This window comes from Eupeodes corollae, chromosome 2, assembly GCF_945859685.1.
Source record: "Eupeodes corollae chromosome 2, idEupCoro1.1, whole genome shotgun sequence".
Lineage (NCBI taxonomy): Eukaryota > Metazoa > Arthropoda > Insecta > Diptera > Syrphidae > Eupeodes > Eupeodes corollae.
This window is the reverse complement of record NC_079148.1, coordinates 116,184,993-116,207,121: the sequence shown is the minus strand read 5'-3', so window position 1 is coordinate 116,207,121 and position 22,129 is coordinate 116,184,993. Positions and strand designations below refer to the sequence as shown.

The 22,129-nt window shown below is 36.4% G+C and overlaps 1 protein-coding gene across 2 annotated transcripts; it reads left to right on the top strand.

The window, feature by feature from the left end:
• The first annotated feature begins 1,781 nt into the window (after positions 1 to 1,781).
• On the top strand, positions 1,782 to 5,067 carry LOC129946669 (protein ERGIC-53). Of its 2 annotated transcripts, none has more exons than XM_056056931.1 (5): positions 1,782 to 2,000; positions 2,216 to 2,937; positions 3,665 to 4,155; positions 4,225 to 4,347; positions 4,416 to 5,067. In XM_056056931.1, exons 1-5 carry the CDS (start codon positions 1,796 to 1,798, stop codon positions 4,447 to 4,449), a joined length of 1,575 nt encoding a protein of 524 aa, XP_055912906.1. In that variant the 5' UTR covers positions 1,782 to 1,795; the 3' UTR covers positions 4,450 to 5,067. The 2 variants fall into 2 exon arrangements, with proteins under 2 accessions (XP_055912906.1, XP_055912905.1); XM_056056930.1 differs by having other exon boundaries at positions 4,413 to 5,067.
• Positions 5,068 to 22,129: the final 17,062 nt, after the last annotated feature.

The window sequence follows — 22,129 nt, the reverse complement described above, 5'->3', positions numbered from 1 at the left end:
CTCGCCAACAAACATTATGCCATTTCCAATCCGCCTTCGAATTCGTTAATTGGTCGAATGCAAAATGAAGAAGGCGAAAGCGAAAGCAATAATTGAAAAATGGCAAACTCGTTAGAAAAGCGATTCGACGTGAATCCCATAATTAGGCCGCAGAATACTTTTTTTTAAGAAAACATCAATATAATTTTCCATTAGCATAACAACAACATAAGTACCTATAATAATTCATAAGTCTTTGAAATAACAACAACATATATGGTATCTTCTTCTTATTTTTTCTTTCTCATTTTCCTCTTCTTAGTTATTTGTATCTCTCTCACATTTGTACATGAATTGTTCCTATCATAATCAACGATTGCACCAAACAATTGATCTGTCAAAAATTTCAGTACTATACAGTGTTATGAAAGACAGTATTTTGACAATACAGCATTTTAAGATACAGTATTTTGAAATAGAGAATACTAACCATACCGTATCGTACATTATCACACAGAATTTTGACCATATAGTATTTTAAAATACAGTATTTCAACCTGCTCCCGTTTTGAATTAGATGCTATTTTACACATAAAACACTAACAAAAAGGTATTCGGAAACCCTTACTATTTGTGATTAGTTTGAAGAACTTTGGACCTGTCAAAATGACAGTTTTCATAAGAGAAAAAGCTCTATCGTTTTCAAAGAATAGAAAGATGAGCCTTAAAAGGTTTCATTTAAAAAAACTATTTTGCAGGTTAATAAACTTTATAAAAATTACTAACCACACTTTTTCGATAACATCTATCAACCTAAGTGCTATTGATGGTTTGTATGAAATCATACAATTTTACGTGATTAGGTGTTGCTAGTTGTTTTGTAGAAAAAGACTGAAGTTATTATAAAATAAGCACAAAACCAGTTTTAAGAAAATTTTACACAATGTAATGTTTTTTTTCCTGTTTAAATTACCACGAGAAACGGCACTCTTAAGTAAGTACTTTTCGAAATATATCATATTTACCATTCTAAATACATCAAACAGTTCGTTTTAGCAGAAATAAATTAATTAATTTGGTTTATCAAATATCATGTTTTCCGCTGTTTCATGGATAACATTAAAATTTATTTTGCTTATCTTAAATTATGAACTTTTTCAGAATAAATTATTATTGTCATAAAAAAAATAAAAAGCACTCAAAAAGTATGTTATTCAAAGATTAAAGCACTATTCACATGAGCACGAACAATAACCAATGAATAACCGAATATTCGTCGATTTTGACATTTCTTTTATAGAGAGTTTTTAATTCATCACTAATGAAGTTTGACTTTGACAATTGTGTTTATCATTATTGTGTTTTGTTTTAAAACAAACGATTGCGAGTGCGGTTAATGTGAAACGCGAATAAAGTTTGAAAGTTTTTATCAACTACAATTTTTTTCGCGACGAGTAAATGTTTTTTCTTAAATTTATTAATATATGATATTGAAAAGTAAAAGCATGCATCATAAATCAAATAGAAACTATACTGCTATATTTTTGTTAAGAATTTGTATTTAAATATGTCTCCAAACGTTTTGTAATTCATTCGTCGTTCGTTACTTAATACTAATTTCGACCGTTAATTAATTTTACAATTAAAAAACTGTTACATATGTTACTTTTGTATACCAACACTAGGTACCGCTGGTCTCTATTCGAAAACAATGAATTTCAGGTTCGAGTCATAACTAAATGAACTTAATTCATTTTTTTAAACAACCTCAACTAACTTCGGGCAAATTACATAAATTTGCTGTCAAGTGTCAAAAATGGCTGTCACCGGTTTGACGTTGCGCTCCTCTTGTATTTTATTATTTTCTACAATTTTATTAATATTATCACTAAAAAATGTCCTGGGAAACCTAAATAATCCAACTATCGGTGTACATAGACGTTTTGAATACAAATATTCATTCAAGCCACCATATTTAGCGCAAAGAGATGGCACAGTTCCATTCTGGGAGTACGGTGGAAGTAAGTATAGTAACAACCACGTCAGAGGATTCTATATCTCTTTTCAACAACAGTCATTTAAAACGAGAGTGAAAGGAATGCAATTAAAAAATTGTTACATGTCGAAAATATTGACACGCGTACGATTTTTTTTTTGTATTTATAAATGAAAAATAAAAGAAGCCAACGTAATTTGGGTATTAATGGAAATCTTAAATTTAATTGAAAATTTACAGATGCTATAGCAAGTGCGGAGAGTGTTCGTGTGGCTCCATCGCTGCGCTCCCAGAAGGGTGCTATTTGGACGAAATCGAAGACTAACTTTGACTGGTGGGATGTTGAAATCGTGTTCCGGGTAACAGGTCGAGGTCGAATTGGTGCCGATGGTTTGGCTTTCTGGTACACGCAAGAGAAAGGTGACTACAATGGACAGGTCTTTGGTTCGTCGGATCAATGGAATGGTCTTGGTTTATTCTTCGATTCGTTCGATAACGACAACAAACACAATAACCCATACATCATGGCTGTGGTGAATGATGGAACAAAACAATTCGATCACCAAAATGATGCCACGACGCAGCTTCTCTCAGGATGTCTTCGAGACTTCAGGAACAAGCCTTTCCCCACCCGTGCTCGCATTGAGTATTACAATAACGTCTTGACCGTGCTGTTCCACAACGGAATGACCAACAATAACGAAGACTATGAGATGTGTTTGCGCGCAGATGGTGTGTACCTTCCAAAGAATGGATACTTTGGTGTGTCTGCGGCAACTGGTGGTCTCGCTGATGATCATGATGTCTTCCATTTCCTTACAACATCTCTGCATGCTCCTGGTCAGTTCACCCAACCAGCGGGCACACCTGAGAATTCTGAAAAACTGACGCAGGAATTCAAAGAGTACCAAGACAAACTAGACAAACAGAAGGAGGACTACCGCAAAGATCATCCTAATGAGGTGAGTAATTTAGGTTAGTTCTATTTAATTTCTGCTTTATGGGGGGTTACTCAACACAAATTCAAATATCATTGATAGCGTAATAACAAATAATAACATTAGGCTTGACTTTCAATTATATTTGTCACATGTGAGATCATTTTGGGGTCATGTATAGAATAAAACGTTTGCGTTATTCTCTTCATTCTGTTCGGATATTCTTTTTTTTTTTGAATTCCTTATCAGATTCATTTAAATTTGAAGTACAATTATGTAAGAAACGTAGTTTTTGTATTCAAATTCCACTTGAATACAGAAATTTGTATTTGTTCTTAGTCACCAAAAAGCACTTCATAGTATAAGCTGTCAATCTGTGACGAGTTTTACGAGCGTCATAAAGACTGTTTCAACATAAAGTACCTGCTGAACAAATACAAACAATTTGGAAATAACTTATCGATTTAGAAGCAATACTTAACTTACAATGGATTTTCAACCTCGATTTATCCGAAAAACCCTGAAAACTAAAATGCACTTGTGTTGAAACAACTTGCAGAATATCAATAAAAATGATTGGCATAGTTTTATTTCAAATATCATCAATTAATTCGATATTAGAGGTATATGAGATTCTTTGTGTCATGCATACGTTCAAAGACACAACGAGACGCTTCTGGAATCATTGCGTCTTCGGCAATTTGCTTTGTGTTGAGTAACAACAAATTGGTGTTTTTTTTATCACTTGCAGGCAAAACATGACGAAGAATGGGAAGAATTCTATGAATCGGATAATCAACGAGAATTGAGACAGATTTGGCAAGGACAAAGTCAAATCGGCGAGACACTGCGAGAGCTCTCTCGTAAAATGGATGAAGTAATTGGAAGGCAAGAAAATACCCTGTCCTTGGTGTCTCGTGGATTGGGTGGTGCTCAGCAGGCAGCTCCAGTCGCTGGACAACAACCTCCAGCAATTCAGGGAACAGCCTCTGTTGGTTCAATTAGCCGAATTGATGTAGATATGATGTTGAATAACCAAAATATGCTTATCAACACTATTCGAGAGATAAGGACTCTGGTTGGAGAGATTAACACTCGTTCAGATACGATTATCAACAATCAAGCAAAAGCGCCAACTGCTTCGATTCAGAGTGCTTCAGGCTATGACGTCCAGGCGTTAGTTGTAGAAATGCGTGACGGTCTCAATCAAGTTAAACAAGGCATGACAGTCGTTGGTCAAAAGTGAGTGTTTTGGTTTTTTTGTTATTTTTATTTTCAAATATTAAAGTTTTTTCGATATATTTTTTAAAGACTTAATTCACCAAATGCATCGCCACTTGCATCGTGTCCCTCTGGCAATTGTGTTGGCATAACACTATTCCTTTCCGTGACAGCTGTCCAGCTTCTTTTGGTGCTTCTGTACAATGTTTACAGGTATGCACTATACAAATATTATTCTATATTTCGAACCAAAAACATAATGCATACATTTCTTTTAGAAGCCGGTCTGAAGCTCAGGCGAAAAAATTCTACTAAGCCAAATCGAATATTGGGGATCTTTTCAAACAAAAAAAAAATATTCAAGTTTTCAACTTTTTTTATACACATCTCAAATCAAAACGTAAACGTAAACGGGAAGAAGATAAAAGATCCTAAATTTGGAGGCTTGTATCCGAAAATCTTTTAAATATAGGTCAAGTTTAGTACAGAGGAAATAGAAGTAAAAAAATATTAGTCAACTCGTTAATTTGAAAGAACTGTAAATGTGTGCAGTACATCTCGTCATTCCATATAAATAAACTTTAAGCAAAAAGAATAAAAACAGAAAAATTTAAATAAAACAAAAAAAAAAACAAAAGAACAAGAATCTTCATCATTCATTAAGTTGTTGTAGATGTACGTGTACACAAAACTCTACAAATATTGCTAGTTGTCTTATTTTTATTTACTTGCAGCTAGTTCTTTTTTTGTTAAACAAAAATAATTGTAATTAGCTCTATCAAAAGAAAAGCCGAATTGTTATGTGATTTAAATCATTAATTTTTTTTTAAATTAGAAACCGAAAGTGTCTGTTTTCTATTGTGTTTCTTTTATTTTCTTTTTTTGACATAAGAAAATAATAATTATATTGTGAATTTGAAGGTTTAAAAACAATTCCTGATCTTTTTAAATAATAATTTTTCTACTTTAATTTATAAAAAAAAATTCTTTTGTTACTCAACATAAAAAAAAATCTTTTTAAAAAACACATAAACTTTGTTTTATTGACTAGACTAGACTTTTTTTAAACAACGCAATGCTTATTGCAAACGAATAATTTTAAAAATAAAAAGTGTTGATGATGATCCGGCACAGTGAGTTCTGTTTTGTAAACTAAATGTGTCGGTATGATTTGGAACGCAAGATATGAATTATAGCTTTACTAACATGATGTAAATGCAAAAAGTTTAATAGAAAACAAGTAATTGTTACAAACAAATTTCAAATTTCGAAAATAACCCGATTATTAGTGTTGCAGTAGATATATTTTTTGTCAGCCATCTGTACAAAGTTTCACTTACTTAAGGTGGCGCTACAGTCCGGGGCGGACCTGGGCCTCAACCAACAAGCGTCTCCAGCCAGCTCGGTCCCTAGCTAGCTGTCTCCAGTTTCGCACGCCAAGTTGGTTGAGGTCCTCTCCCACCTGGCTGCGCCACCTGAGTCGCGGTCTTCCTCTACTGCGCCGTCCCTCGGGATTGGATTCGAAGACCTTCCGGGCTGGAGCGTTGATGTCCATCCGCTCTACATGACCTAGGTCAGTGTCGCTGTACAGCCCGTACAGTTCGTCGTTATATCTTCTCCTCCATTCTCCATCTATGCGTACGGGACCAAAAATCACCCGAAGAATTTTTCTCTCGAAGCATCCTAAGACGCTCTCATCTTTCCTTGACAGGGTCCAGGCCTCAGCGCCATAAATGAGAACCGGGATGATAAGTGTCTTATAGATGGTGATTTTACATGCTCGAGAGAGGACTTTACTGCTTAATTGCCTTCTAAGTCCAAAGAAGCAGCGATTTGCAAGAGTTATTCTTCGTTTGATTTCAGCGCTGGTGTCGTTGTCTGCATTAATAGCGGTGCCTAGGTAGACAAAGCCCTTAACTACCTCAAAGTTATAGTTGTCCATGGTGACGTTTTGTCCAAGACGTCGTCGTTCAGTGTCCTTTTTTGATGACAGCATATACTTGGTCTTGCCCTCATTGACCACTAAACCCATCTTCTTCGCTTCCGTCGCAATGCTCAAAAACGCTCCACTGACATCACGGTAAGATCTTTTCCGACCTTGATAGAGCAGCGTGCATTCTCCATCGTCATTCTGCACAAACGGATAAGTTTGACAGGGATGCCAAAACTAGACATTGCTCGGTAGAGCTCTTCCCTATAGATGTCATACGCGGCTTTAAAATCGATAAAGAGATGGTGGGTATCGATTTGAAGCTCCTGGATTTTTTCCAAGATCTGCCGTAATGTGAATATTTGGTCGATAGTGGACTTTCCTGGTCTGAAGCCACACTTATAAGGACCAATTAGGTAGTTGACGAATGGCTTCAGACGTTCACATAACACGGCAGAAAGGATCTTATACGCAATGTTAAGGAGACTGATGCCTCTGTAGTTGGCGCAGTTTAGAGGGTCTCCTTTCTTATGTATCGGGCACACTATGCTGAGATTCCACTCATCGGGCACACTATGCTGAGATTCCACTCATCGGGCATGCTTTCTTCCGACCATATTTTGCAGATGAGTTGGTGCATGCTCCCTACCAAGTCATCGCCTGCTCCTTTGAATAGTTCGGCGGTGATGCCGTCAGCTCCAGCAGCTTTGTTTGACTTAAGTTTAGATATAGCTATCTTCACTTCGTCAAGGTCGGGTAGGCGGAATTGTTGATCTGCGTCGCCGAGGTTGAGTGGTTCTATCTCCCTTACAGCGGAATTCGGTTCGTCGTCGCCGTTATATAATTTGGAAAAGTGATCTTTCCATATTCTCAGCATCGACTGTGGTTCTACTACGATGTTCCCTTGATCGTCTTTACAGGCTTCGGTTCGTGGCTGGTCCCCTTTTGGTAAAATTTACGAACCTCATTCCTGTTGTGACATCCCTCTATCTCCTCGATCGCGCGCTTCTCATGCTCTCTTTTTTTCCGTCTAAGAAGCCGGTGTTCCTCTCTTCTCTTCTGCTCGTAGAGCTCGCGAGCAGCTCTAGTCCTTTTGTGCAGCGCCGTTTTGTATGCCTCTTGTTTCGCTGCGTGAGCTTGCCGGCATTCGTCGTCAAACCAGGGGTTTCGCTGTGGTGGCCGTGTGAAACCTAGCACTTCAGAGGCGGCATCTCTGATGGCTTAATGCAGGAAGCATAGGACTCCTTAGGAGGTTATTAGAGACTCGATCGGAAAAGAACATGGCAGTCTCTTGCGATTGTAGCCGTCTAACGTCGAATCTTCTCACAGTACTTCCTTGTTTTGGCTTGGATCGGGATATCCGTAGCCGTACCTTGGCTACAACGAGGTAGTGGTCCGAGTCAATGTTGGCCTCTCGGTATGTTCGGATATCCTGGATACTGGAGAAGTGTCGTGCGTCGATCGCAATGTGGTCAATCTGGTTGACGGTTGATTGATCAGGAGATTTCCATGTCCCCTTGTGGATATTAAGATGCGTGAACTGCGTACTAGCTACCAGAACGTCTCGCCCCGCAGCGAAATTGACCAGCCTGAATCCGTTGTCGGAGGTAGTGTCGTGCAGGCTGTATCTACCGATTATGCCACCAAAGATGTCTTCTCTTCCTAGCTTGGCATTAAAATCTCCTAAGACAATTTTAATGTCATAGCCAGGGCACTGCTCATATGTCTTGTCCAAGAGCTCGAAGAATATATCTTTGGTGTCTTCATCTTTCTCCTCTGTTGGGGCATGCGCGCATATTAGGCTTATGTTGGCGAATTTAGCCTTGATGCGGATTGTCGTGATGCGCTCGCTCACACTGTTGAAACTCAAGACTTTTTGCCTGAGCCTAGTTCCAACAACAAATCCACACCCAAATAGACGCTGTCTTTGTTCTCGGTAGCAGTTGCCGTAGTAGATATCGCAGTCTTTTAGGTTGCGTTTGCCCGGTCCATCCCATCGCAATTCTTGGATGGCTGTAATATCTGCCTTGCAGCAGTTTAGGGCTTCCGCTAATTGTTCGGCTGCACGTGGTCTATTAAGGGACCTAACATTCCACGTACATATCCGAAGTTCGTTGTCCTTATTTCGTTTGCGTGGGTTGTCAACAGTGAATCCGTCCGTATTCGAGGCTTGTTGTTGCTTCGAAACTATGATGTTTTTACGTGGCCAGTCACCCCGACAGCACAACCCCCAACCTGGAGGGCCAGATCCTTAGTATAACTCCAAGGAAGGGGAGTCGGATGAACCGCTCCTTATAGGCCTGGGCTCCGAATATGTCGAAGAAGCCCTATAAGGTGTTCACTAAGTAGTTCAACCTTACTGGAACTGTAGGCGCCACCGTTGGTTCTATCTCGAGAATTCGTCCGCTGCCGCCTGGATAAGGAGAGGTGCCTTAGTGGAAACACCTCTCCCCCCTCTCTCGTTTGCTGCCCCCAACAACTTTCCACTGGGGTTGGAACCCAATCTCCAGTTGAGGTACTAGGCACCCGATCGTCACCGCGGGGAGGTGAGAGTAGGAGTTGATAGACATAGGTGGGTTTTGAGAAAAACCTGTGGACACTTGTGTCCTCTTGAATGAACATCAAATGGTAGACAGCTCTACGGCTGTGAAATTTTCAATAATTGTGATTATGAGCACAAGCGTAAGCTTAATGTTGCATATAACAGCATAGCTAAGCTATGTAGGTATATCTTCGGTTTAAGAAAGTATGATCACGTTTCTCAATTTTCCAAATCAATATATGGCGTTACTCTTGAAAATCTTTTTAAGCTTAGAACGTTAACACTGCTACACAATGTTTTGCAAACTCATTAACCACCTTACCTTCATAATAAGATATGTCATTCGCATTCTCTTAGAACTTTAAATATTCGGCCTTTACGTTACGCGTTCTTAATATCTGAGCGCCAGTTTTTTATAAATGAGATACGTCTGTGGAATTCTCTTCCGCGATCAATAAGGATGATATGCAGTACTGAGTTGTTCGGGATTAAACTCAAGGAGTACTTGGAGACATTAACATAGTGATGATTTTCTTTTTCTTCTTTTTTTTTCTCTTTCAATAACTTATATCCTTTTTCTCTCTCATTACCTACCTACTCAATTTAAGTCATTTAAATTAATTTTATTTCTATATAATTAAGTATTATTTTAACTTTTCTTTAATAATTATAATTTTCTTTGTTTGAATTAATTTTGTTAGCTTTATTTTTTTTTGTTGTAACTTACAACACATCATATAAATTAAATAATTAAGTTTATACTGCCTTAGAAGATATTGTATCTTATTGTATAAATCTATGCGAATAAATATATGAGTATGAATATGAGTAGAGTAAAAGCTTCTCGCTCAGACATTAAGTGAAAATCCGGTATTTAAAGGAAGATGTCTTAATTGTGAGTAATTCCACCAAACCAAAGTTTTCCGAATAATTTAAATAAATTTGCAATTAATAAAAGATTATTTTAACAGAGGTATTGAAAATAAATGAGGTCAATATGGTTTTGAAACTCAATACAAGATAAAGTCAGTATGTTCGTAATTACTAAAGATATGCCCGTATTTTTATTTACGAGTGCCTTCAAGCACTCGTTCAGCTTTTGTTTTGGCGGGTTACTGTTAAGTGTCAAACATTATTGTGTTTTGGGTTGTTTTTTTTGGTTTGGTTTTCATTTTGATGAGGGAGAAAAAATGTAAGTTAAATAATAAATATCATGGTACATAAAAATAAGATATTTCCAATATTTAGGTCTACAACGAATGCTAAACAAATAGACTTGATGGTAGCTTTCATGGAAAGTAATCCAAATGTTGCTAAAAATTATTTGCCGACAAGCCAAGCTAAATCCAAAGCCAAAAATCTTTGGAATAACTTAGCTGCCAAATTAAACGCGTGTGGTCCTCCAGAAAAAACAACAGAGGGTTGGAAAAACGTGTGGAAAGATATAATCTGAAGAGAAAAATGCGAGACTATTTGGTCCATCTCAGCGTTACAGGGGGCGTGCCTAACAAGCAGAAAACGAAAAAACTGTAATTTCGATCCTTGGCAAGCAATTTGGTGATCCGAATGGAAATAGCCCAAACATTGAAGTGACGGCCGGTAGCAGCACCAGTGTTAATGTATTGATGGAAGATGTTGATAATCAGGATTACTTAATTACTTTAATTGAAGACCCTCAACCACATTTTGAAAACATTGAGAATAGTGAACCAAAACCAAGCAATTCAGAAGGTAACCCGCCGCCGCGCCGTCTAGAGAGAAAAAAGCAAAAAATCTCTTAAGAGTGCCCTTGTTACACGCATTTCTGCTTTGGAATCAGATTCATCTTTGCTTTCAAGAAAGTAATCGCAATGAAAAACATTTTACCGAACCGAATGCAAATCAAATTTAAACTTAAAACATTTCTAACATTCACATACACAGGTTTAAAGTTAGTTGGCTGGCAACATTTTCTTGATTCCATTTTCGTTTCTTATAATCGCTCTACGCCATGAGTTTCGTTTTCTGGGTTTCGTTTTTTCTGCCGTTTGTTTCGTATTTCATAATAAGTGCCCAGACCTTTTCAGCATTAATAGTTAAATAAAACAACGTCTTGATCAGTTCATTCAAAAAAGCACGCATACGACCCATTGTACCAGTTTGTTTTTGTTTTCGTATTTGTTTCCAGTATTTTGACAGTAAAGCTGTAGAAAAATAATGGTTATTGAATAGATATTATTTTATCATGGGCAAGGACGTTTCAATGATCAGAAATTGAAACAAGTATGTATAACTAAGAAATTGATAATTTTAGCAATTTAAAATAATAATCAAATAGCGGCATCGTTTTAGTTAAATTTAAATTCAGAGTAATTCATATTAACTTTGATATGACTTTGATATGTTTACACAAGTGTTTGAATATGTTAAGTGATAATATAAGTTAGTTTTTAACTTCTCATAGGAAGTTATTATACAAATTCTAACATTTCTCGACGTTTCAAGGTCTCTAGAGTCTAAATTAAAGATTTTTAGAGAGATTTCTGTGCGTGCGTCTGTACGTACGTTTGCACGTCCGTACGTACGGGAAGATTTTTTCATCGTCCATAGCTCCAGAACTATCAGACTTTTAAGAAAGGACTCTCAAAAAATTGAGTGGGTGTTTGTTTAACCATAGCAATTTAAAAAGGCGAACATTTTGGTTACAACAAAACAATAACGCTAGCAATTTGAATTCAATTTTATATTTTATATTTCGAATTAATACCAAACAAGTATATTTAAACAAAAATCCAATTAACGGTTTTGTATAAATCAAAACAAGTGAAAACAAAATATTTAGCACCTCGAATATTTTACAAACAAAAAATTATTTTATCTCCAAAATAATTGTATGCTACGAAGAATAACGTTTTTGACATCTGATGACATTTTTAAAAAAATCGGTTCGACAGTTTTTTTTACAAAAAATAAAAACTCAACAAAAAAACATAAAATTAAGATATTGGCTTCAAATTAATTGTATTTTATAAAAAAATTGTTTTAGACGTCCAGTGAAATTTTGAGAAAAAATAAAAATCTAAATAAAACATTTCTAAGAAGAAATAATGTAGGTACCCTAACTTAATGACTGATTCGACATCAAATAGTAATGAGCCGAGAATAATTACGAATATGTTTGCAAACTACTTCAAAGATGCTTTTGTAGATTATAATACTATTAATTTTCCTAACACATCTACCGCTGTTATAAATTTCCCCTACTTAAATTCTATCGATTTGGTTATAAGTGAAGAAACTAATAGTATCCTACAACTTGACGAATGTTTTAGTCCTGTTCCCGACGGTGTACCATCATCCTTTTTAAAGAAATGTGCTGCATATTTATCACACCCGTAATGTGTTCTTTTCAACACGACTAGTACACAAAGAAGGCCCTAAAAACGAAATAATAAACTACCGACCTATTGCTAAACTATCTGTGATACCTAAACTATTTGAGTCAATCGTATGTAGCGTCCTTTCTTTTCACTGTAGTTCAATTATCTGTGATAACCAGTATGGTTTTGTGAAAAAGCGTTCAACTGTTACTAAGCTGCTTAATTTTACGTCCTTTTGTTTAGATTGTTTTGAAAAACATGAACAAGTAGATTGTATCTTTACTGATTTCAGCAAGGCCTTTGATAAATTGTGTCATAAGACATTACCTTTAAAACTATCACAGCAAGGTTTTAACTACAGTTTCATAAACTGGATCTCCTCATATTCGCAAGATAGACGTTATAGTGTTAAATTTAGTAATGAGTGTTTAAGTTCATTTGTTGTGAATTCTGGTGTCCCCCAGGGTAGTCACCTTGGTCCTATTCTATTTGTTTTATTTATAAATGACTTGGTTTCGATCATACAAAATTCGTCTGTCCTAATATATGCTGATGACATTAACATTTTTTCTTTTAAATTAACTCTACATCTGACTGTCTTCACTTGATAGAAGACTTAATATTATTCAGGGAATGGTGCAATAATAATCGTCTTGTTTTAAATGTGGACAAATGTAAAACCATGAGTTTTAAACGCAAAAAAGTTCCAATCGTTTTTAGTTCCATGTTTGATTCTTGTCCTTTAAGTAGAGTATGTGTATTTTCTGACTTGGGTCTTGTCTAAGATCCTAAACTAACATTCAATGAACATATCAACTTGATAGTTAAAAAAGCAAATAGTGTTCTGGGTTTTATTAAGAGATTTGGCCTTCATTTCCGTGATCCATATGTTTTAAAATTACTTTTAGTTTCATTTGTGAGACCAGTCCTGGAAATTGGAATATGCTTGTACAGTATAGTCACCTTACTAAGCCGTACACGTCACAAGACTCGAAGCCATTCAGAAAGGATTTTTGCGTTATTTTCTACGATCCCTTCCGTTGTTTCATGATATTCATACGAGTACATTGCCGCCTTATTCACAAAGTTTTTCTCTTATAAATTTTCCTTATTTGACAAATCATAGATTGTACTTGCAGTTTTGTTTTATTGGAATACATCAGTTCTTGGTAGTTTAAACTTTAGTTTTAGTTGTTTAAGTATAAGACTGCAGAAACCATTGAATACTAATTTTAGCAGATCAAACTATGGTGTACATAGCCCCATTAATCAATTAGTTGAAATCTTTAATAAATTTTACCCTTGTATTAATTCACCAATGTTCAAATGGTAAACATGTGCATTCAAGAGGACACAAGCGTCCACAGATTTTTCTCAAAACCCACCTCTGTCTATCAACTCCTACTCTCACCTCCCCGCGGTGACGATCGGGTGCCTAGTACTTCAACTGGAGATTGGGTTCCATCCCCAGTGGAAAGTTGTTGGGGGCAGCAAACAAGAGAGGGGGGAGAGGTGTGACCACTAAGGCACCTCTCCTTATCCAGGCGGCAGCGGATGAATTCTCTAGATGGAATCAACAATGGCGTCTACAGTTCCAGTAAGGTTGAACTACTTAGTGAACACCTTATAGGGCTTCTTCGACATATTCGGAGCCCAGGCCTATAAGGAGCCGTTAATCCGGCTCCCCTTCCTTGGAGTTATACTAAGGATCTGGCCCTCCATGTTAGGGGTTGTGCTGTCGGGTTGACTTCCTGGCCACGTAAAAAATACCTTTAGTTTCGAAGCACCAACAAGCCTCGGATACGGACGGATTCACTGTTGACAACCCACGCAAACGGAATAAGGACAACGAACTTCAGATCTGTACGTGGAATGTTAGGTCCCTTAACAGACCACGTGCAGCCGAACAATTAGCGGAAGCCCTAAACTGCTGCAAGGCAGATATTACAGCCATCCAAGAAATGCGATGGGATGGACCGGGAAACGCAAACTAAATAACTGCGATATCTATACTACGGCGACTGCTACCGAGAACAAAGACAGCGTCTATTTGGGTGTGGATATGTTGTTGGAACAATGCTCAGGCAAAAAGTCTTGAGTTTCAACAGTGTGAGCGAGCGCATCAAGACAATCCGCATCAAGGTGAAATTCGCCAACATACGCCTAATATGCGCGCATGCCCCAACAGAGGAGAAAGATGAAGACACCAAAGACATATTCTTCGAGCTCTTGGACAAGACATATGAGCAGTGCCCTGGCTATGACATTAAAATTGTCTTAGGAGATTTTAATGCCAAGCTAGGGAGAGAAGACATCTTTGGTGGCATAATGGGCAGATACAGCCTGCACGACAATACCTCCGACAACGGATTCAGGCTGGTCGATTTCGCTGTGGGGCGAGACGTTGTGGTAGCTAGTACGCAATTCATGCATCTTAATATACACAAGGGGACATGGAAATCTCCTGATCAATCAACCGTCAACCAGATTTACCACATTGCGATCGACGCACGACACTTCTCCAGTATCCAGGATATCCAAAACATTCCGAGAGGCCAACATTGACTCGGACCACTACCTCGTTGTAGCCAAGGTATGGCTACGGATATCCCGATCCAAGCCAAAACAAGGAAGTACTGTGAAAAGATTCGACGTTAGACGGCTACAATCGCAAGAGACTGCCATGTCCTTTTCCGATCGAGTCTCTAATAACCTCCTAAGGAGTCCTATGCTTCCTGCATTAAGCATTGAAAACCAGTGGCAACATTGCCTTGCAGCCATCAGAGATGCCGCCTCTGAAGTGCTAGGTTTCACACGGCCACCACAGCAAAACCCCTGGTTTGACGACGAATGCCGGCAAGCGCACGCAGCGAAAAAAGAGGCATACAAAACGTCGCTGCACAAAAGGACTAGAGCTGCTCGCGAGCTCTACGAGCAGAAGAGGAGAGAGGAACACCGGCTTCTTAGATGGAAAAAAAGGGAGCATGAGAAGCGCGCGATCGAGGAGATAGAGGGATGTCACAACAGGAATGAGGTTCGGAAATTTTACCAAAAGGTAAAAAAAATCTCCCAAGGGTACCAGCCACGAACCGAAGCCTGTAAAGACGATCAGGGGAACATCGTAGTAGAACCGCAGTCGATGCTGAGAATATGGAAAGATCACTTCTCCAAATTATATAACGGCGATGACGAACCAAATTCCGCTGTAAGGGAGATAGAACCACTCAACCTCGGCGACGCAGATCAACAATTCCGCCTACCCGACCTTGACGAAGTGAAGATAGCTATATCTAAACTTAAGTCAAACAAAGCTGCTGGAGCTGACGGCATCGCTGCCGAACTATTCAAAGCAGCAGGCGATAAATTGGTACACAGCATGCACTAACTCATCTGCAAAATATGGTCGGAAGAAAGCATGCCCGATGAGTGGAATCTCAGCATAGTGTGCCCGATACATAAGAAAGGAGACCCTCTAAACTGCGCCAACTACAGAGGCATCAGTCTCCTTAACATTGCGTATAAGATCCTTTCTGCCGTGTTATGTGAACGTCTGAAGCCATTCGTCAACTACCTAATTGGTCCTTATAAGTGTGGCTTCAGACCAGGAAAGTCCACTATCGACCAAATATTCACATTACGGCAGATCTTGGAAAAAACCCAGGAGCTTCAAATCGATACCCACCATCTCTTTATCGATTTTAAAGCCGCGTATGACAGCATCTATAGGGACGAGCTCTACCGAGCAATGTCTAGTTTTGGCATCCCTGTCAAACTTATCCGTTTGTGCAGAATGACGATGGAAAATGCACGCTGCTCTATCAAGGTCGGAAAAGATCTTACCGATGCATTTGATGTCAAAAAAGGTTTTAGACAAGGCGATGCACTGTCATGCGACTTCTTCAACATCGTTCTGGAAAGAATTGTGCAAAACTCAACCGTAAACACTAGAGGCACAATCTTCCAAAGATCCATCCAATTACTCGGATACGCAGATGATATTGACATAATTGGAAGATCAAAGCGTGATGTCAGTGGAGCGTTTTTGAGCATTGCGACGGAAGCGAAGAAGATGGGTTTAGTGGTCAATGAGGGCAAGACCAAGTATATGCTGTCATCAAAAAAGGACACTGAACGACGACGTCTTGGACAAAACGTCACCATGGACAACTATAACTTTGAGGTAGTTAAGGACTTTGTCTACCTAGGCACCGCTATTAATGCAGACAACGACACCAGCGCTGAAATCAAACGAAGAATAACTCTTGCAAATCGCTGCTTCTTTGGACTTAGAAGGCAATTGAGAAGTAAAGTCCTCTCTCGAACATGTAAAATCACCATCTATAAAACACTCATCATCCCGGTTCTCATTTATGGCGCTGAGGCCTGGACCCTGTCAAAGAAAGATGAGAGCGTCTTAGGATGCTTCGAGAGAAAAATTCTTCGGGTGATTTTTGGTCCCGTACGCATAGATGGAGTATGGAGGAGAAGATATAACGACTAATATCTTTTCAAAAATTTGATATAATGGCTCCTAACTAATTTTTACTTATAAGAAATATTGTTTTCAACATTAGGACATATTTTGAGAACATTCGAATTGACAGTTTTTTGTACAAAAAATAAAACTCTAAAAAAAACAATACTAAAACTTGGTAAAAAATTACTTTCGACTCAAATAGCTTTTCAAAAACTAAAAATATTGTCTTCAAACTTATTTTATTTCACAAAAATATTGTTTTCGATCTAGACGACTGAAATCTACAAAAAATAGCACGCAAATTTGGCAAAAATTGATAAGAGTACATATAGACAAACTTTTAAGCAAGACAAATCGAAAGACCGGATGGGAAGTTATCAGTGTGGGTTGCATCTCAGCCTCTTTTTTTTTTATTTTCAGAAGAAGCCAAATATTTCATAATTTTCTGAATAAAGTTATTTGATATTATACTTTTTTGGAAAAGTTGTGTTTTTTTTTCAACAAATTAACCATTTTACAACCATTTTATTAAATTAAAAAAAGAAAAAGAACCCGCATTATTTCCGCATACTTTCACATTTTTCTTCTATAAGCAAAAAGAGCATTTTTGTATTTCGACTTTGAAACCTATAACTTTTATTATACTTAAATGTTAAGAAACTAATTATTGGAAAGTTTCTTTTTTGTTTTATAATGTCTTCAGGACATTACATTACATTTTTAAAACAGCTCAATTAAACTTAAGCACGTATAATTAGTATCACACAAATGCCGAACGCCTTTAAATCATTGATTCATCGCGGAAAAATCATAGAACACTTTGTGATTTTGCCAATTGGTCAGCTTTCAGAAGTTGCTTAGGCACCGCAAAATCGACTGTAGAAAATTTAGGTTGCACCATGCAAGAAAATGCTCACCGTCAGCTACGAACGAAGATGTTTCTTATACCTTATTCTAGGAAAACTAGAACAGAAAAAAAAAAAGAATTTTTTGATAAAGCTAAATTGCTGTTACAAACAGAGGATTAGAGGTAAAGTATGTATTGCGAGCATTTGTTTGTATTCTAAGAAGATCCTAGAGACTTGATTTGTGAAGTTCTTTTTTCGTCAGAATATTGGAAACTTTGCAAAATTATTCCCAAAATTAATTTTTCAATACATTTTTCGAAAAATAAATTGTTTAAACTGTGCCATATAAAGCATATGTACATTATTCCAATTTCTCTTTTCTCCCAGATCCATTTCCTTCAATATTAAATTATTATAATACTCGTATTATATTGCTCACAAATTTTTAATTCTATTCACTGTTCTCTAAAAAAAAGTGGCAAACCTATAAAATGTATTTTTTGTTGCTTTATTTAATCGTTTTGAATTTAAAAGGAAAACTCTTAACAAAAATCTTTAGTTTTGAGAATCAAACAAATCAAATCATCAAAAAATCCCTAGATATACAAATAACTTTATTTTTGTAAGTAATTTAATAAACAATATTTTATTTAATTGGACGAAAACATCCATTGAATCAATAAAATTTCTTTAAATTTTAAAGAAAACAAAGATAGTAAAATGGTGGTTTGGCAACCCTTCTATATAGACATTTTAAGTTTTTTGTTTAACTTATTCAAATCAAACCCAATAATTTAAATTAAGGTTATTTTATGCATTGATTTCTATACATTCTTAAAATTTGAGACGCGCAAGCTCGTTTGGTCCCATAGTTCGTCGGACCATGCATAAAAACTTCAAACTGTATTTTTCTAAAAACAACTTTTTAAATAAGTGAATCTAAAAAACAAATGAACAGATTTACTTGGAAGTACCCGCAACGTTGGACTTCACGCGAGAGGTCGGTGGTTCAATGTAGTATTACCTAAAGTTTTTTATTACCTCTTGAGAGGGATTGTCATGAAAAGTAATTGATCAAACAAGTCTATCGGTTTCGGCATGCAAACTGTTGGTTCCCTCCATCCCTGACATTACTCGCACAGAGGAATGGCTGGGAGTTGTAAGTCACTAAGGTATATAGTTTTCTACGTGCTGGTGCGTCACCTAATTTATTGTTTTGATTTCAAACTATGAGTGAAACAATTACAGTATTCACCGCAGAATGTCTTTGTTTAAAAGATGGCTGAGAATATCAAGTATATGGAAAAAAGTAACGTGCGATCATTTTTATAAACAAATCACAAAACACAGCTTTTTTCAAATGCTAAGTAAATCTAGCAGCAAAAGCCACATGACGGATCAAAATCCCTCTGATCAGTCTTAAGGACAAAAAAAACAGGCAAATTTCCTAGCATATGATAGAAGTGATTTCTAACACCAATTTTCAAGAAAGGTAACAAGTCGGATATAAGCAACTAAAGGCCCATTGCAAAGCTTTCTTGCATTTCTAAAGTGTTTAAACAAGCTGTTTGTGAAAGTGTTCATTTTTTAGTTAGAATCTCATTTGCGAACAGCAACATGGTTTTGTGAAAAAAAGATCAACCGTTACAAAACTCCTTACATTCTCAAACATATGTTCAAAAGCTTTAGAACAAAGTTATGAAGTTGACTGTGTATGCACTGAATTTTCTTAAGCTTTGGCCAATTAGCCACGGAATTATTTTATTTAAACTTAAAGCTCTTGGTTTTCCACCATTGTTCTTAGCTTGGATTTATTCATACCTTGAAAACAGATCCTATGAGGTAATATTTTGAAATTGTCATTCTGAACCTTTGGTTGCTCAATCTGGAGTTCCCCAGGGAAGCCATCTTGGCCCTTTTCTGTTCATCCGATCTATTAACGATGTATCGTCATGTCTACGCTCAAGTGAACTACTCATTTTTGTTGACGATATAAAGATTTTTAAAATAATAAAGTCCCCACATGATCGTATTCTTTTACAAGCCGACATTGATAGTTTCACATTTTGGTGTGGGAAAAATACCCTTTCACTCAACCCTTTAAAATACCAGACGATAGCTTTTACTAAAAAACTAATCAGTAGCTTATTTTACTATTGTATATCACAGCAAAAACTCTGTCGCGTCTCCACATTTAAAGATTTAGGTCTTCATTTCTGTTTCAGCTTAGAATTTGCACTTCACATTAATTTTATTGTTAACAAACCAAGTTCTTTGCATGGTTTTATAAAACGCTGGGCAAAGGAGTTCAATGATCTTTATGTTACTCTTTCTTTGTATAATTGCCATGTTCGTTCTCATCTTGAATATGCTTCGCAGGTATGGACTCCTTATTACGAAATTCAAGAAAACGTATTGAATCAATTCAACATAATTTCATTTACTTTGCCCTAAAGGGTCTTCCTTGGGATGATCCTTATGATCTGCCTCCCTCTGAACATCGTATTCTGCATCTTAAAATGCAATCTCTCATTAATGGTGAATTTGATGCACCTTATTTGGTATCTTGTGTACATTTGAATTACCGAGGCGGAACCCATCACCTACGTTCTTTTGATTTCATACATATTGACTTCCATATAGAACTAACTAATAAAGAATGAAGCTTTAAGTCGAATGAGCATTTAAGCTGTTCATCGATGGATTCAAATTTTAATAAGGTGGGATTAAAATCATTGTTTAGAACCAGTGATCTACTATCGTAAACGTTCTCATTTTATATTTTGTTCTGTAATAGTTAAATGTTAATTATGTATTGTATTTTGTGCGTGTGTTAGGCTATAATTGTATTATTTTTTACTAACAATTAACACATGCACCTATGATAAGCCTCTGATCGTAGTTTGAAGCTTGCTATAAGCTTCATACTTTCTGAAATTCTGAAGTGTAAAAAAATTATCGACTTTCAATACAAAAAATCACATCTTAATTTTCTTTATTGCACGAACACCCAACAAAGGTTATTAAAATTTTATACTTTTAGCCAAACTACTTCTCGAAAACTACTATAACAGTTAAAAGTATAAAAACAAAAACTTATTTCATTGACAATAATTTTACAATTAAAAAAGTATTGAGTTAAAATTAAAACTTAGATTCGGCATTTTTTCTGGTGTGCTTACAGATTCACTACCATTAAAATCTCAAATGGCGCCCGGTTGTGGTCGTTGAGGTGATTTAAGATGATGGTATTTTTTTTTAAAGAAAATGCTTTCTTTAACCTCCTTTGCTTCTGAAAGACAAATGTTTCAAGATCTCAGCCGCGTGAAAAACGAATCAATATTCTATAAAGACATTAAGAAGGTGAATTAAGATCGGCTCTCAGTGAGAGCTTCGAAAATGGCACCCAACATTATGTTGCCCATCAAAGACTTAAGGCACAGAGTGCTCGTGGTAAATGTATACTGTATACAATACTATCTTGTTTAAAAGAAGATATAGAAATTTGCTTGATTTACTTTATTGTTGTTTTTTTTATTTTTAAAATTCTTCGTTTTTATTTTTGAAAAATATTGCCTTTCAGGTTTCCTTTCATTAATGGTCTACCATCTTCGTAATTCAAACTTTAAATAGTTAAAATTTGTGGTCTTTGATCGTATTTATATTTTTGAATCCCCCAATAATGTCCTTTCATAAACTGAGCCCGAGCTCCTTAATGTCAAGATTTATTATAGATGTATTTTTGTTTGTCAAATCAAAAGAGCGTTTCTTTTCTTATCATGGTTGAGGAGTTTCAAAGTTCAATTTGTTTTTATGTTGTTTTTGTCTCCTTCCGGAAATGTTATCCTCACAAATTCATTCCCAAAAATATACGAAAGCAGCAAAAATAACGAAATAAAAAAAAGTATAAGTAAATAAAATCAAAGAAACTTTCAAAGTGCCATTAGTCAACTCTACACAATCTATTCAGAATATTCCTTGCCCATAAAATTTATCTGCACAGTCATCTGCATTTTTATAACTATCTATACTATATCTAGTAGATCCCCGCCTGACTACCGAATAAAGTGTACATCTATAAGAGTTAAGGACAAAAACCGAATATGGGAAGCATGGCGCCGATATGTCGCATAAGCTTGCCAAAATATATGATTCGTCGTTGGCGTCCACGTCCATATCTCCCATTCTTTTCTAGGTCCCCTTGAACCCTGACGAATATGTATGTACATAGATAGAATATTATAAGGTTTGCTGACTTTTCGCAGCTTCCACCAACAGTATATAGCTTCCATTTTCTATGTACAGAGAAGAATAAGGTAGATATGACGCAAACAAAAAAAGGAATAATTTTATTGCCAGAACGAGGGATGTTGTGATGTGCAGACGAAACCGACCAATCCCGGTGAAGTTATGTAGGTATACAAAATGGCTCCAATTATGTGATGTGAAAGGGATGTGGGAGGAATAGGTGAATGGGAGGAATATAATAGTCGTATAGAGACATAGATTAAAAAAGTTATTACCTATAACTAAGTATTTTTGGGGTTGAGTTTGGAAAATTTGTCGTCAAGTTGATAGTTTGGGTGTAAAAGTGTTATTTCCATTGATTTCGAAAGGTCAAATCAAGGGTATTCCCACTCGTGAGTACTTATATTTTGATTTTCATATTTCATGTAACTACTAAATGGAATTGCTTATTTAGAATCTTATTAAAACACATTTTTTAAAAACTTTATGACTTTAATATAAATACTAAGTTAAAATACTCGAGTACCCATTTATAAATATCCAACTCAAATTTGTTTTTAAAAAGCAGTATTTATTTTGCAATAAGGCTAA

Coding starts and splice junctions, on each gene's coding strand:
- LOC129946669 (XM_056056930.1), top strand. CDS start 1,796: ATGGCTGTCACCGGTTTGACGTTGCGCTCCTCTTGTATTTTATTATTT. Junction 2,938..3,664: donor GCAAAGATCATCCTAATGAG/GTGAGTAATTTA, acceptor TATCACTTGCAG/GCAAAACATGACGAAGAATG. Junction 4,156..4,224: donor ATGACAGTCGTTGGTCAAAA/GTGAGTGTTTTG, acceptor TATTTTTTAAAG/ACTTAATTCACCAAATGCAT.